Source organism: Anolis carolinensis, unplaced genomic scaffold (assembly GCF_035594765.1).
Source record: "Anolis carolinensis isolate JA03-04 unplaced genomic scaffold, rAnoCar3.1.pri scaffold_7, whole genome shotgun sequence".
NCBI classification, from domain to species: domain Eukaryota; kingdom Metazoa; phylum Chordata; class Lepidosauria; order Squamata; family Dactyloidae; genus Anolis; species Anolis carolinensis.
This window is the reverse complement of record NW_026943818.1, coordinates 14,258,229-14,273,228: the sequence shown is the minus strand read 5'-3', so window position 1 is coordinate 14,273,228 and position 15,000 is coordinate 14,258,229. Positions and strand designations below refer to the sequence as shown.

General features: G+C 41.3%; 1 protein-coding gene across 1 annotated transcript in view; it reads right to left on the bottom strand.

Annotated features, from left to right (window-relative positions):
• ass1 (argininosuccinate synthase 1) overlaps window positions 1–15,000 on the bottom strand; it is a 48,104-nt gene that overhangs the window by 2,577 nt on the left and 30,527 nt on the right. The window contains exons 10-13 of the mRNA XM_062958915.1: window positions 13,013–13,097; window positions 11,303–11,367; window positions 8,286–8,417; window positions 6,097–6,253 (exon numbers count right to left, since the gene is read on the bottom strand). Coding sequence (XP_062814985.1) covers window positions 6,097–6,253; window positions 8,286–8,417; window positions 11,303–11,367; window positions 13,013–13,097 — 439 coding nt within the window. The remainder of the gene's footprint in view (window positions 1–6,096; window positions 6,254–8,285; window positions 8,418–11,302; window positions 11,368–13,012; window positions 13,098–15,000) is intronic.

The window sequence follows — 15,000 nt, the reverse complement described above, 5'->3', positions numbered from 1 at the left end:
ACATCTAGCAAAGGACACCCCAAGCTTTTTATATATATACATCCAGCGAAGGACACCCCAAGCTTTTTATATATATACATCCAGCGAAGGACACCCCAAGCTTTTTATATATATACATCCAGCGAAGGACACCCCAAGCTTTTTATATATATACATCCAGTGAAGGACACCCCAAGCTTTTTATATATATACATCCAGCGAAGGACACCCCGAGCTTTTTATATATATACATCCAGCGAAGGACACCCCAAGCTTTTTATATATATACATCCAGCGAAGGACACCCCAAGCTTTTTATATATATACATCTAGCAAAGGACACCCCAAGCTTTTTATATATATACATCTAGCAAAGGACACCCCAAGCTTTTTATATATATACATCTAGCAAAGGACACCCCAAGCTTTTTATATATATACATCTAGCAAAGGACACCCCAACCTTTTTATATATATACATCCAGCGAAGGACACCCCAAGCTTTTTATATATATACATCCAGCGAAGGACACCCGAGCTTTTTATATATATACATCCAGCGAAGGACACCCCAACCTTTTTATATATATATACATCCAGCGAAGGACACCCCAAGCTTTTTATATATATACATCCAGCGAAGGACACCCCAAGCTTTTTATATATATACATCTAGCAAAGGACACCCCAAGCTTTTTATATATATACATCTAGCAAAGGACACCCCAAGCTTTTTATATATATACATCCAGCGAAGGACACCCCAAGCTTTTTATATATATACATCCAGCGAAGGACACCCCAAGCTTTTTATATATATACATCCAGCGAAGGACACCCCAAGCTTTTTATATATATACATCCAGTGAAGGACACCCCAAGCTTTTTATATATATACATCCAGCGAAGGACACCCCGAGCTTTTTATATATATACATCCAGCGAAGGACACCCCAAGCTTTTTATATATATACATCCAGCGAAGGACACCCCAAGCTTTTTATATATATACATCTAGCAAAGGACACCCCAAGCTTTTTATATATATACATCTAGCAAAGGACACCCCAAGCTTTTTATATATATACATCTAGCAAAGGACACCCCAAGCTTTTTATATATATACATCTAGCAAAGGACACCCCAACCTTTTTATATATATACATCCAGCGAAGGACACCCCAAGCTTTTTATATATATACATCCAGCGAAGGACACCCGAGCTTTTTATATATATACATCCAGCGAAGGACACCCCAAGCTTTTTATATATATACATCCAGCAAAGGACACCCCAAGCTTTTTATATATATACATCCAGCGAAGGACACCCCGAGCTTTTTATATATATACATCCAGCAAAGGACACCCCGAGCTTTTTATATATATACATCCAGCGAAGGACACCCCAAGCTTTTTATATATATACATCCAGCAAAGGACACCCCGAGCTTTTTATATATATACATCCAGCGAAGGACACCCCAAGCTTTTTATATATATACATCCAGCGAAGGACACCCCGAGCTTTTTATATATATACATCCAGCGAAGGACACCCCAACCTTTTTATATATATACATCCAGCGAAGGACACCCCAACCTTTTTATATATATATATACATCCAGCGAAGGACACCCCAAGCTTTTTATATATATACATCCAGCGAAGGACACCCGAGCTTTTTATATATATACATCCAGCGAAGGACACCCCAAGCTTTTTATATATATACATCCAGCGAAGGACACCCCAAGCTTTTTATATATATACATCCAGCGAAGGACACCCCGAGCTTTTTATATATATACATCCAGCAAAGGACACCCCAAGCTTTTTATATATATACATCCAGCGAAGGACACCCCAAGCTTTTTATATATATACATCCAGCGAAGGACACCCCAAGCTTTTTATATATATACATCCAGCGAAGGACACCCCAAGCTTTTTATATATATACATCCAGCGAAGGACACCCCAAGCTTTTTATATATATACATCCAGCAAAGGACACCCCGAGCTTTTTATATATATACATCCAGCGAAGGACACCCCAAGCTTTTTATATATATACATCCAGCAAAGGACACCCCGAGCTTTTTATATATATACATCCAGCAAAGGACACCCCAAGCTTTTTATATATATACATCCAGCGAAGGACACCCCAAGCTTTTTATATATATACATCCAGCAAAGGACACCCCAACCTTTTTATATATATACATCCAGCGAGGGAGACCCCAACCTTTTTATATCTATAAAAGGGTAATGAAATTTCGGCCTAGGACAAAACAACAAAACTACACATCCCAGAAACACTAAACCTGGCAGCACAACCCCTCATCCACGCCTCTACGTTCATACAACAAAAAGAAAAGAAAAATAAAGTCCTCATTAGAGGGAGAGGAAGAATTGTTTTTATCCAGTTACTGCCAGTTAGAAGGCTAAGCTCCGCCCACTTGGTCTCCTAGCAACCCACTCAGCCCAGGGCACAGGCAGAGTTAGGCCTCACTTAGGCCTCTTCCACACTGCCTATAAAATACAGATTATCTGACTTGCACTGGATTATATGGCAGTGTAGACTCAAGGCCCTTCCACACAGCTATATAACCCATTTATAATGGACTTAATGTAAGGTAGAACATTTACCTTAACTACCACCAATTCCTCAATACTTTATTTCCCATACCACCATACTTCGCCACAGCAACGCGTGGCCGGGCACAGCTAGTATAAAGGTTGGGGTCTCCTTCGCTGGATTATAGGTTGGGGTCTCCTTCGCTGGATTACTGCTAGTATATAGTAATAATAATAATAATAATAATAATAATAATAATAATAACTTTATTTATAGACCACCCTATATAGACCCAAGCTAGTATATACTAATAATAATAATAATAATAATAGTAAACTTTATTTGTAGATCACCTTATATAGTAGTAGTAATAATAATAATAATAAACTTTATTTGTAGACCACCCTATAGAGACCCAAGCTAGTATAGTAATAATAATAATAGTAAACTTTATTTGTAGATCACCCTATATAGTAGTAATAATAATAATAATAAACTTTATTTATAGACCACCCTATATAGAACCATATAATAATAATAATAATAATAATAATAATAAACATTATTTATAGACCACCCTATAAAGAACCATATAATAATAATAATAATAATAATAATAATAATAAACTTTATTTGTAGACCACCCTATAGAGAACCATATAATAATAATAATAATAATAATAATAATAATAATAATAATATTTATTTATAGACCACCCTATATAGAACCATATAGTAATGATAATAATAATAATAATAATAATAATCTTTTTTTGTAGACCACCCCTATATAGACCCAAGCTAGTATAGTAATAATAATAATAATAGTAAACTTTATTTGTAGACCACCCTAGTATATAGTAATAATAATAATAATAATAATAATAATAATAAACTTTATTTGTAGACCACCCCTATATAGACCCAAGGTAGTATATAGTAATAATAATAATAATAATAAACTTTATTTATAGACCACCCTATATAGAACCATATAGTAATAATAATAATAATAATAATAATAATAAACTTTATTTGTAGACCACCCCTATATAGACCCAAGCTAGTATATAGTAATAATAATAATAATAATAATAATAATAATAATAAACTTTATTTTTAGACCACCCTATATAGAACCATATAGTAATAATAATAATAATAATAATAATAATAATAATAAACTTTATTTGTAGACCACCCCTATATAGACCCAAGGTAGTATATAGTAATAATAATAATAATAATAATAATAATAATAATAAACTTTATTTTTAGACCACCCTATATAGAACCATATAGTAATAATAATAATAAACTTTATTTGTAGACCACCCTATATAGAACCATATAGTAGTAGTAGTAATAATAATAATAATAATAATAAACTTTATTTGTAGACCACCCTCTATAGACCCGATACTATCCATATTTTCTACTTCGTTTATTAAAAATATATAAGAAGAAGATGCGGAGGGTCAGTCGGCCGTGGGAGGGAGAAAAAGAAAGAAGGAAAGAAAGAAAGAAAGAAAGAAAGAAAGAAAGAAAGAAAGAAAGAAAAGCGAGGCCTCGTTTTGCCTTCGTGCTCTATAATTATGTTACTTTCTACCGACTGTGCGGCGGAGGCACTTTTTGGCGCTTTGCGATCGCGCACCTCTCGCGCCGTCACTCAAAGGCCTTTTCGACACTCGGGGAAATCAAAGGGAAGAGAATGGGGGGGACGGGGGGGGGGGGGCGGGGGGAGGCACACCGGGCGGGTAAGTGCTCCGGGCGCCCGCCGTCCTCCTCCCGCTTTCTTCCCATTTTCCCTTTTGACATGATGCGTCTCCAGGCGCGTAATGACGGGTTGGGAGGGACGATTAGGCCGCCCGGGGAAAGCGGGGAAGGTAAATACAAGGGATAACGCCGACCCGCTTATGCCGAGGGATCCGGAATAAAAATAAAATAAATACAAGGGATCGCCTGGCGTCCATGCCCAGGGATCGGAACCCACTCGGGCGCGTTGACGGCTCCGGATTCGGATACGTTTACAACTCCGATTCGGATATATTTACGACTCCAATTCGGATACATTTGTGGCGACATTTACGACTCCAATTCGGATACGTTTATGGCTACATTTACGACTGATTCAAATACGTTTATGGCTCTGATTTGAATACATTTATGGCTAGATTTATGACTCTGATTCAGATACGTTTACGACTCCGATTCGGGCACATTTATGGTTACGTTACAGCTCGATTCGGATACGTTTACGGTTGTGATTCGGGCACATTTATGGCTACATTACAGCTCCGATTCGGATACGTTTACGGCTCCGATTCAGATACGTTTACAGATCTGATTCGGATAAATTTATGGCTACATATACGGCTCTGATTTGGATACGTTTATGGTTGATTCAGGGTCATTTATGGCTACATTACAGCTCCGATTCGGATACGTTTATGGCTCCGATTCAGATACATTTATGGCTACATATACGGCCCCGATTCAGATACGTTAACGGTTGTGATTCAGGGACATTTATGGCTACATTACAGCTCCGATTCGGATACATTTACGGCTCCGATTTGGGTACATTTATGGCTACGTTTACAGCTCCGATTCAGATACATTTACAGCTCCGATTCAAGTACATTTATGGCTACGTTTACAGCTCCGATTCAGATACGTTTACGGCTCCGATTCAAGTACATTTATGGCTACGTTTACAGCTCCGATTCGGATACGTTTACGGCTCTGATTCGGATACATTTATAACTACATTACACCTCTGATTCGGATATGTTTACGGCTCCAATTCAGATACATTTATGACTACGTTTATGACTCTATTCGGACATGTTTACGGCGCTGATTTGGATACGTTTATGGCTACATATACGGCTCCGATTCGGATATGTTTACGGTTGTGATTTGGATACATTCATGGCTATGTTTACAGCTCCAATTCAGATATGTTTACAGTTGTGATTCAGGTACATTTATGACTACATTACAGCTCCGATTCGGATACGTTTACGGTTGTGATTCGGATACATTTATAACTACATTACACCTCTGATTTGGATATGTTTATGGCTACATTACAACTCCAATTCGGATACGTTTACAGCTCCGATTCGGGCACATTTATGGCTACATTACAGCTCCGATTCAGATATGTTTATGGTTGTGATTCGGATACATTTATGGCTACATTACAGCTCCGATTCAGATATGTTTATGGTTGTGATTCGGATACATTTATGGCTACATTACAGCTCCGATTCGGATACGGTTACGGCTCCAATTTGGGTACATTTATGGCTACGTTTACAGCTCCGATTCGGATTCATTTATGTCTCCCATTCAAATACATGTATGGCTCCGATGTGGATTTATTGGATGGCTTCGGTCTGGATGAATGCATGCTGCCCTTGTCCTTCTCGGTCCCACCCTCGTACCCTTGGCATTCGCCCCCGACCGTGGGGCTGAGATGCCGTGTGAGAAGCTTTGCGGGTGGAGGAGGAGGGCGGGGCCTCACCTGACCAGGTGCTGGTTGTACAAGGAGACAGGTGAGTCCCTCCCCAGGACGGAGGCCTGGCCCTTGAAGACGCGCAGCCGCACCCGCCCTTCCACCGTCTCCTGGGACTGCGCCAGGCAGCGCCGGACGAATTCGCACTCGGGGCTGAACCAGAAACCTAGGCCGAGAAAGGACACGGATATACATGGTTGCATGTCCACATGAACATAGAGATAAATAGAGATCTAAACTGGTTTAAATGTGGACAAGATATCCTGATTCCATTACAATTGGGCTCCGACATTTCAGGTTACAGTGAGTGCCGCATCTCTCTCCCTTGGTGTGCAATTTGCATGGCCACACCCACTGCCTCTCCCTTAACCCTTTCCTGCCCTTTTCTATGGCACAGATGAATACAGATCTAAACTGGTTTAAATATGGGCAAGACGTCCTGATTCCATTACAACTGGGCTCTGACATTTCAGGTTACAGTGAGCGCCGCATCTCTCTCCCTTGATGTGCAATTTGCATGGCCACACCCACTGCCTCTCCCTTAACCCTTTCCTGCCCTTTTCTATGGCACAGATGAATACAGATCTAAACTGGTTTAAATATGGGCGAGATGTCCTGATTCCATTACAATTGGGCTCTGACATTTCAGGTTAGACAAAGTGTGTCCTCTCTGGGCCTTTTGTTGGTCCTCCAGCGCAACTCAATGGCCTTCTTGGGCCACACCATATGGATCTATGAGACCCTGCACATGGTGCGAAGTGGAGATTTAATTATTATTATTATTGATTCTTCTTCTTCTTCTTCTTCTTCTTATTATTATTATTATTATTATTATTGCAGGTTAGACAAGGTGTGTCCTCTCTGGGCCTTTTGTTGGTCCTCCAGCACTACTCAATGGCCTTCTTGGGCTGCGCTGTATGGATCTGTGAGACCCTGCACATGGTGTGAAGTGGAGATTTAATTATTATTATTATTGTAGGTCAGACAAAGTGAGACCTCTCTGGGCCTTTTGTTGGTCCTCCAGCGCAACTCAGTGGCCTTCTTGTGCCATGCTGTATGGATCTATGAGACCTTGCAAGTTGTACAAAGTGGAAATTCAATTATTATTAATATTATTATTATTATTACTATAGGTCAGACAAGGTGTGTCCTCTCTGGGCCTCTTGTTGGTCCTCCAGCGCAACTCAATGGCCTTCTTGCGCCACGCTGTATGTGTGCAAAGTGGAGATTTAATTATTATTGATTATTATTGATTCTTATTCTTATTATTGTAGGTTAGACAAGGTGTGTCCTCTCTGGGCCTTTTGTTGGTCCTCCAGCGCAACTCAACGGCCTTCTTGTGCCACGCTGTATGTGTGCAAAGTGGAGATTTAATTATTATTGATTATTATTGATTCTTCTTCTTATTATTATTGTTGTTGTTGTAGGTTAGACAAGGTGTGTCTTCTCTGGGCCTTTTGTTGGTCCTCCAGCACTAATCAATGGCCTTCTTGGGCCGTGCCATATGGATCTATGAGACCCTGCACATGGTGAGAAGTGGAGATTTTATTATTATTATTATTATTATTGGTCAAAGTGTGTCTCTCTGGGCCTTTTGTTGGTCCTCCAGCGCAACTCAATGGCCTTCCTGGGCCACACTGTATGGACCTGTGAGACCTTGCACATGGTGAGAAGTGGAGATTTAATTATTATTGATTATTATTGATTCTTCTTCTTATTATTATTATTATTGTAGGTTAGACAAGGTGTGTCCTCTCTGGGCCTTTTGTTGGTCCTCCAGCGCAACCAGTGGCCTTCTTGGGCCATGCTTTATGGACCTATGAGACCCTGCACATGGTGTGAAGTGGAGATTTAATTATTATTTATTATTATTTATTCTTCTTCTTCTTCTTCTTCTTCTTCTTCTTCTTATTATTATTATTATTGTAGGTTAGACAAAGTGTGTCTTCTCTGGGCCTTTTGTTGGTCCTCCAGCCCTACTCAATGGCCTTCTTGGGCCACACCGTATGGACCTGTGAGACCTTGCACATTGTGAGAAGTGGAGATTTAATAATAATAATAATAATAATAATAATAATAAGTCAAAGTGTGTCCTCTCTTGGCCTTTTGTTGGTCCTCCAGTGCAACTCAATGGCCTTCTTGGACCTGTGAGGCCCTGCCCATGGTGCGAAGTGGACTCGTTGCACCCGTGACCTCACCGTTGTAGACCATCTGGGCGAACTTCCTGGCCAGGCCTTGCTTGACCCTGCGCACTTCCCGGTCCAGGGCCAGGGCCTCCAGGTCGAGGTGGGCTTGGTGCAGGAGGGTCCCGCCCGGCGTCTCGTAGATCCCTGTGCCGGGAGAGAAGCAACAACGGGAAGAGCTGTCAAGAGACGGGCGAGAGGCAGAGGCAGAGAGAGGGATAATGATGCGGCTGACGGGCGGCTGCGCTTGGCTGTCATTACGGCCCCGCTGGGCCCGGCCTCCGTGCGGAGAAAATGGTCCGGTGGAGAAGCCCTCCAGCCAGGGCAAATGACAGGGTAGCCCCCCCCCCCCAAAGCCCACCCCCGGCCAGACGGCAATTACAAGGGGAGAAGAAGGAGGGGGGAACGGGGGAACGAGGAAAAGAAAGAGTGGAAGGGAAGAGAACGGAAGAGAGGAAGGATGAAGAGTGAAAAAGGAGAGGGAGTGGAAGAGGGAAGAATGGAAGGAGGAAGAGGGAGGAAGGAAGGAGATAGAATGGAAAGGGAAAGTGTGGCAGGAGGAAAAGGCAGAAAGAGTGGAAGGCGAAAGTGCGAAAGGAGAGAGAGTGAAAGTGGGAAGGGTGGAAGAGGAAAAGGTGGAAGGAGGAAGAGCAGAAGGAGAGAGAATGGAAAGGGAAAGTATGGAAGGAGAAACTGTCTTGCAAGGGCGTCTTTCTCTTTTCAAAACATTCCCTTGATTAAGAGCAAGGGAGGCTTTGCAAAAGAAAACACACTGATAAGGGAGGAGAAGAGAGAAATATTATAAGCCGAGGGAGACTTTTTCATCTCATAAATAAGGGCTGAAAAACTCGGCTTATCTTTGAGTATATACGGTAAGTAAGGTTCATGGAGGATTGAGATGAGGAATGTTTCGAGATTTTCCATCTTTTGGGTGGAACGACTGCAAGAGAAGGTTGCGACGAGCGCAATTAAACCGTCTGCTGCTCAAAACGGTGTTAAAAAGTGTTAATAAAAAACTTAATGTGGACTAATAAAAAAAGGGGGGAAGAAGTATGAGAGACGGACAGACGGCTGTGATATTTCCGTCTGACGCAGTGACAGCCAAAAGGCTTCTGCGGTTGTTCTCTGACAGCCGGCGGGGAGGACAGGATCTCGCCCGGCGCTTCCAGAGTGACACCTGTCGCATCTCCACCGCTCCGTGTGTTTACGAGCAAAGAGACAGGCGTGTCAGAGGCAAGAGAGGCGTCTTGACGGTAGAAGAAGAAGAAAAAGACGGAGACGCGTAATTGCGGCATTCAGAGAAAAAAATCAGGCGAGAAGCAGAATCAAAGGAAGGCAGGTGCGGTTTGCAAAAAAAGAACGAATTTCTCCTTCCAAACCAAGAAGGAATCGGGCCCGAAAGGGAGCAAAAAGGGAGCATCTGCGTCGCCAAATTAAATCCCGGGAGTTGTAGTTTCACAAAGTCACTGGATGGCATTATATAGTTGTAGTTCTGCAAGGTGATTGCAATATATATCTATTAGGCATGTCCGATCGATAAAAAAAAGTTTCAATTCTCGTTTCTAAAGTAGGGGGCGCTGGCACTTCGGTATAGAAAGTATTTCCGATTTTTTCACCCAAAAATTTCAGATATTTCCAAAAATTCGTAATGATTCTAAATGTTTCTAAAATGGCAGACGCGCATGCGCAATCGGCAAAAAAAAAAAAAAAAAGGAACCGGGGGGACTTTTACAGGGCTCTCCCGCCCTCATTTCTTGAGCTATCCTCATCAACCCTAACCCCCACCTTTGCTTCTATCGTGGAAGCTGATTGGCCAGGGAGCGGCAGCGATGTTAGGCTGCGCTAAGCTCCCATTCTAGGTAGGTTGCAGAAACAAAAAAAAATTTAAAAATATTTTTTAAAATATATTACAAAAAAATTGGGCGGGGGGGGGGGAATTAACAAAACATTAAGAGACAATTAGAGAATGGGCCAACAATGGTTCGAATTACATTGCTGGTTGCGCTGCGAGACAATGTCTCGGAATGCGTATCAAAAAGCGAAAACAATCCGAAATAATTCCGATATACGATTCAAAACGATTTTTTGGACATGTCTAATATCTATATATATAAAAGAGTGATGGCATCACGGCAGCGGACAAAACAACAAAAGTAAACACCCCACAACCTCAAAAATTGACAGCACAACCCCTCATCCATGCCTCTAGGTTGATACAACAAAAAGAAAAAAAAATAAAGTCCTAATTAGAGGGAGAGGAATAATCGTTTTTATCCAATTGCTGCCAGCTAGAAGGCTAAGCTCTGCCATACTTCGCCACAGCAACGCGTGGCCGGGCACAGCTAGTATATATATAAAAGAGTGATGGATACACGGCACCAGACAAAACAACAAAACTACAGGCCCCCCAACCTCGAAATTTGACAACACAACTCATCATCCACGCCTCTAGGTTGATACAACAAAAAGAAAAGAAAAATAAAGTCCTAATGAGAGAGAGAGGAATAATTGCTTTTATCCAATTGCTGCCAGTTAGAAGGCTAAGCTCCTCCAACTTGGTCTCCTAACAACCCAATAAAAATGATAAAAGACACTAAAAAATAATAAAAAACACTAAAAAAATGAATACAATAAAATGCCAGAATAACAGAAAATAACTAAAAATAATACAAGAAAATAATAAAATATAATAAATAAAAAGATAACTTATAATAAAATTAATTTAAAAAATGCAAATAACGTCAAATAAAAATTACACAACAATTTTTAACCAATACCACCACCACTTTGCCACAGCAACACGGGGCCGGGCACAGCTAGTATGTATATATATAAAATGTAATGTGCATAATTCCCATGGAGTAAACAACAAAACCACTGGACCAAATCACACCAAATTTGGCCACAAAAGACAAAGTCATCCAATCAATCTGCATGCGGCAGTGTGTCAGCAAAAATGGCTAGGCGTGTCAGTGCTGACACGCGTGTCATAGGTTGGCCATCACTGGTCTAGACGCTCCCAAAGACCTTACCTCTGGACTTCATTCCGATAAACCGGTTCTCCACAATGTCGATGCGCCCGACGCCGTGCTTGCCGCTGCCAAGAAAGAAAGGATGTCAGAGCCAAAGGTCGGGACTAGATGACCTTTGGGGTCCCTTCAAACTCCTAAGGTTTTTGGAAGACAGCAACAGGAGCCCAGTTATGGTCCCAGTGATATCGTGAGCGCCACCAAAATGGCAAGAGGGGGTTGGACTACATTACTGCTGGAGTCCCTTCCATTCCTTAGGACCTTCTTTGGGGTCCTTCCAACTCTTATGACGTTCATTAGGGTCTCTCCCATCTCTTAGGACCTTCTTTGGAGTCCCTTCCATCTCTTAGGACCTTCTTTGGAGTCCCTTCCATCTCTTAGGACCTTCTTTGGTGTCCCTTCCATCTCTTAGACCTTCTTTAAGGCCCTTCCATCTCTTAGACCTTCTTTAAGGTCCTTCTCATCTCTTAGAACCTTCTTTGTGGTCCCTTCCATCTCTTAATACCTTCTTTGGAGTCCCTTCCATCTCTTAGGACCTTCTTTGGTGTCCCTTCCATCTCTTAGACCTTCTTTAAGGCCCTTCCATCTCTTAGACCTTCTTTAAGGTCCTTCTCATCTCTTAGAACCTTCTTTGTGGTCCCTTCCATCTCTTAATACCTTCTTTGGAGTCCCTTCCATCCCTTAGACCTTCTTTAAGGTCTTTCCCATCTCTTAGAACCTTCTTTGGAGTCCCTTCCATCTCTTAGACCTTCTTTAGGATCTTTCCCATCTCTTAGGACGTTCTTTGGTGTCCCTTCCATTCCTTAGACCTTATTTAAGGCCCTTCCATCTCTTAGGACCTTCTTTGGTGTCCCTTCCTTCCCTTAGGACCTTCTTTAAGGTCTTTCTCATTTCTTAGAAACTTCTTTGGAGTCCCTTCCATCCCTTAGACCTTCTTTAATGTCTTTTCCATCTCTTAGGACCTTCTTTGGTGTCCCTTCCATCTCTTAGACCTTCTTTAAGGTCTTTCTCATCTCTTAGAAACTTCTTTGGAGTCCCTTCCATCTCTCAGCACCATCCCTTAGACCTTCTTGAAGATCTTTCCCATCTCTTAGAACCTTCTTTGCAGTCCCTTCCATCTCTTAATACCTTCTTTGGTGCCCCTTCCATCCCTTAGACCTTCTTTAGGATCTTTCCCATCTCTTAGAACCTTCTTTAAGGTCTTTCCCATCTCTTAGAACCTTATTTGGGATCCCTTCTATCCTTTAGAGCTTCTTTAAGGTCTTTCTCATCTCTTAGGACCTTCTTTAGGATCTTTCTCATCTCTTAGGGCCTTATTTGGTGTCCCTTCCATCCCTTAGACCTTCTTTAGGATCTTCCCCATCTCCTAGGACTTTCTTTGGTGCCCCTTCCATCCCTTAAGACCTTCTTTAAGGTCTTTCTCATCTCTTAGGACCTTCTTTAGGATCTTTCTCATCTCTTAGGGCCTTATTTGGTGTCCCTTCCATCCCTCAGACCTTCTTTAGGATCTTCCCCATCTCCTAGGACTTTCTTTGGTGCCCCTTCCATCCCTTAAGACCTTCTTTAAGGTCTTTCTCATTTCTTAGGACCTTCTCGGGTGTCCCTTCCAACTCTGAGGACCTTCTTTGGTGCCTTCCCGTTGTCTCCCCTATTTGGAGACCTCTCCCCTCGCCACAGTTTTGTCTCCAAAGTCCCAACGGTCTTCCCACTTACGCAATCTCATTCAGAAACACGAAAAGCTCGAGCGGCGAATGGCAAGCGGTGCCGGCATTCGCATCTTTGACCCGGACCGGGACACCTGTCAAGAAAGCGAGACTTTAGCTGGGGTGGGGGGGGGGTATCCCGAATCCCATTATCCCCCCCCCCCGCCCCGCCCCACATCACCTCCTTGGCGTTAAATAGACCTGACAGATATGAACTCTAAATAACTTCTTAAAAAGCCGTGGCTAAGCCGAAAGGCGGCCGAGGGGCCATGAATACGAGAGGGAGACCCCGGGGTCCCCCGCTCGGCCGCCCATTCATTCGGGGAGGGGGGGCTGCGGGGGGAATGAAAGGAGGCAATAAAAGTTCCTCCCGCCCCACATTACACTGACCCCGTCCCCCTCGCTTTGAGGGCCCTGAAATTGAAGCCAAGGCCTCGGCTAATTCGATTTCACGCTTCCCCATTGTCCCGAGTGGGGCACCGTCTGTTCCACCAGCCGACGGAGCTGGTCCCACAGAACGAGACCCCCACCCAAGGAGGGGCCCTGAACGGGGGGGGGGCGGCAGGCGAGGGGTGGGAAATGGAGGGAAAGAGAGCTTTTTGGGGGGGGGGGGTCCGTAAGGGAAGATAAGGCCCCCGTCTGCCCCTTCGTTGGGGGACCCCCACCCCCAAAAATAGTCTCTTACATTATTATTATTATTATTATTATTATTATTATTATTATTATTATTATTATTGATGGTTGGCGGACGCCATCCCCAAAAGTAGTCCATTATATTATTATTATTATTATTATTATTATTATTATTATTATTATTATTATTATTATTGATGGTTGGGGGACCTCATCCCCAAAAGTAGTCTATTATTATTATTATTATTATTATTATTATTATTATTGATGGTTGGGGGACCTCATCCCCAAAAGTAGTCTATTATTATTATTATTATTATTATTATTATTATTATTATTATTGATGGTTGGGGGACCTCATCCCCAAAAGTAGTCTATTATTATTATTATTATTATTATTATTATTATTATTATGACACAGCAAAGAAGATAGATATGCTGGATTTCGTATCACAAAATCACAAGTCGAACACTTCCCAAGTGTCTAGGACTGTGTGATGTATTATTATTATTATTATTATTATTATTATTATTATTATTATCATCATTATTATGTTTATTTGACATAATGGAAAAGCACAATCTAATCCTTCCCGACAGATGGCTCTTCAGCCGCATATACTATATTATTATCATTATGTTTATTTGCCATAAAGGAAATGCACAATTAAATCCTTCCCAACAGATGGCCCTCCAGTTGCATATACTATATTATTATTATTATTATTATTATTATTATTATTATTATTATTATCATTATTATCATTATTTGCCATAAAGGAAAAGCACATTCTAATCCTTCCCGACATTATTATTATCATCATTATTATGTTTATTTGACATAATGGAAAAGCACAATCTAATCCTTCCCGACAGATGGCTCTTCAGCTGCATATACTATATTATTATTATGATGTTTATTTGCCATAAAGGAAAAGCACAATCTAATCCTTCCCGACATTATTATTATCATCATTATTATGTTTATTTGACATAATGGAAAAGCACAATCTAATCCTTCCCGACAGATGGCCCTTCAGCCGCATATACTATATTATTATTATGATGTTTATTTGCCATAAAGGAAAAGCACAATCTAATCCTTCCCGACAGATGGCCCTTCAGCTGCATATACTATATTATTATTATTATGTTTATTTGACATAAAGGAAAAGCACAATCTAATCCTTCCCGACAGATGGCCCTTCAGCTGCATATACTATATTATTATTATTATGTTTATTTGACATAATGGAAAAGCACAATCTAATCTTTCCCGACAGATGGCCCTTCAGCTGCATATACTATATTATTATTATTATGTTTATTTGACATAAAGGAAAAGCACAATCTAATCCTTCCCGA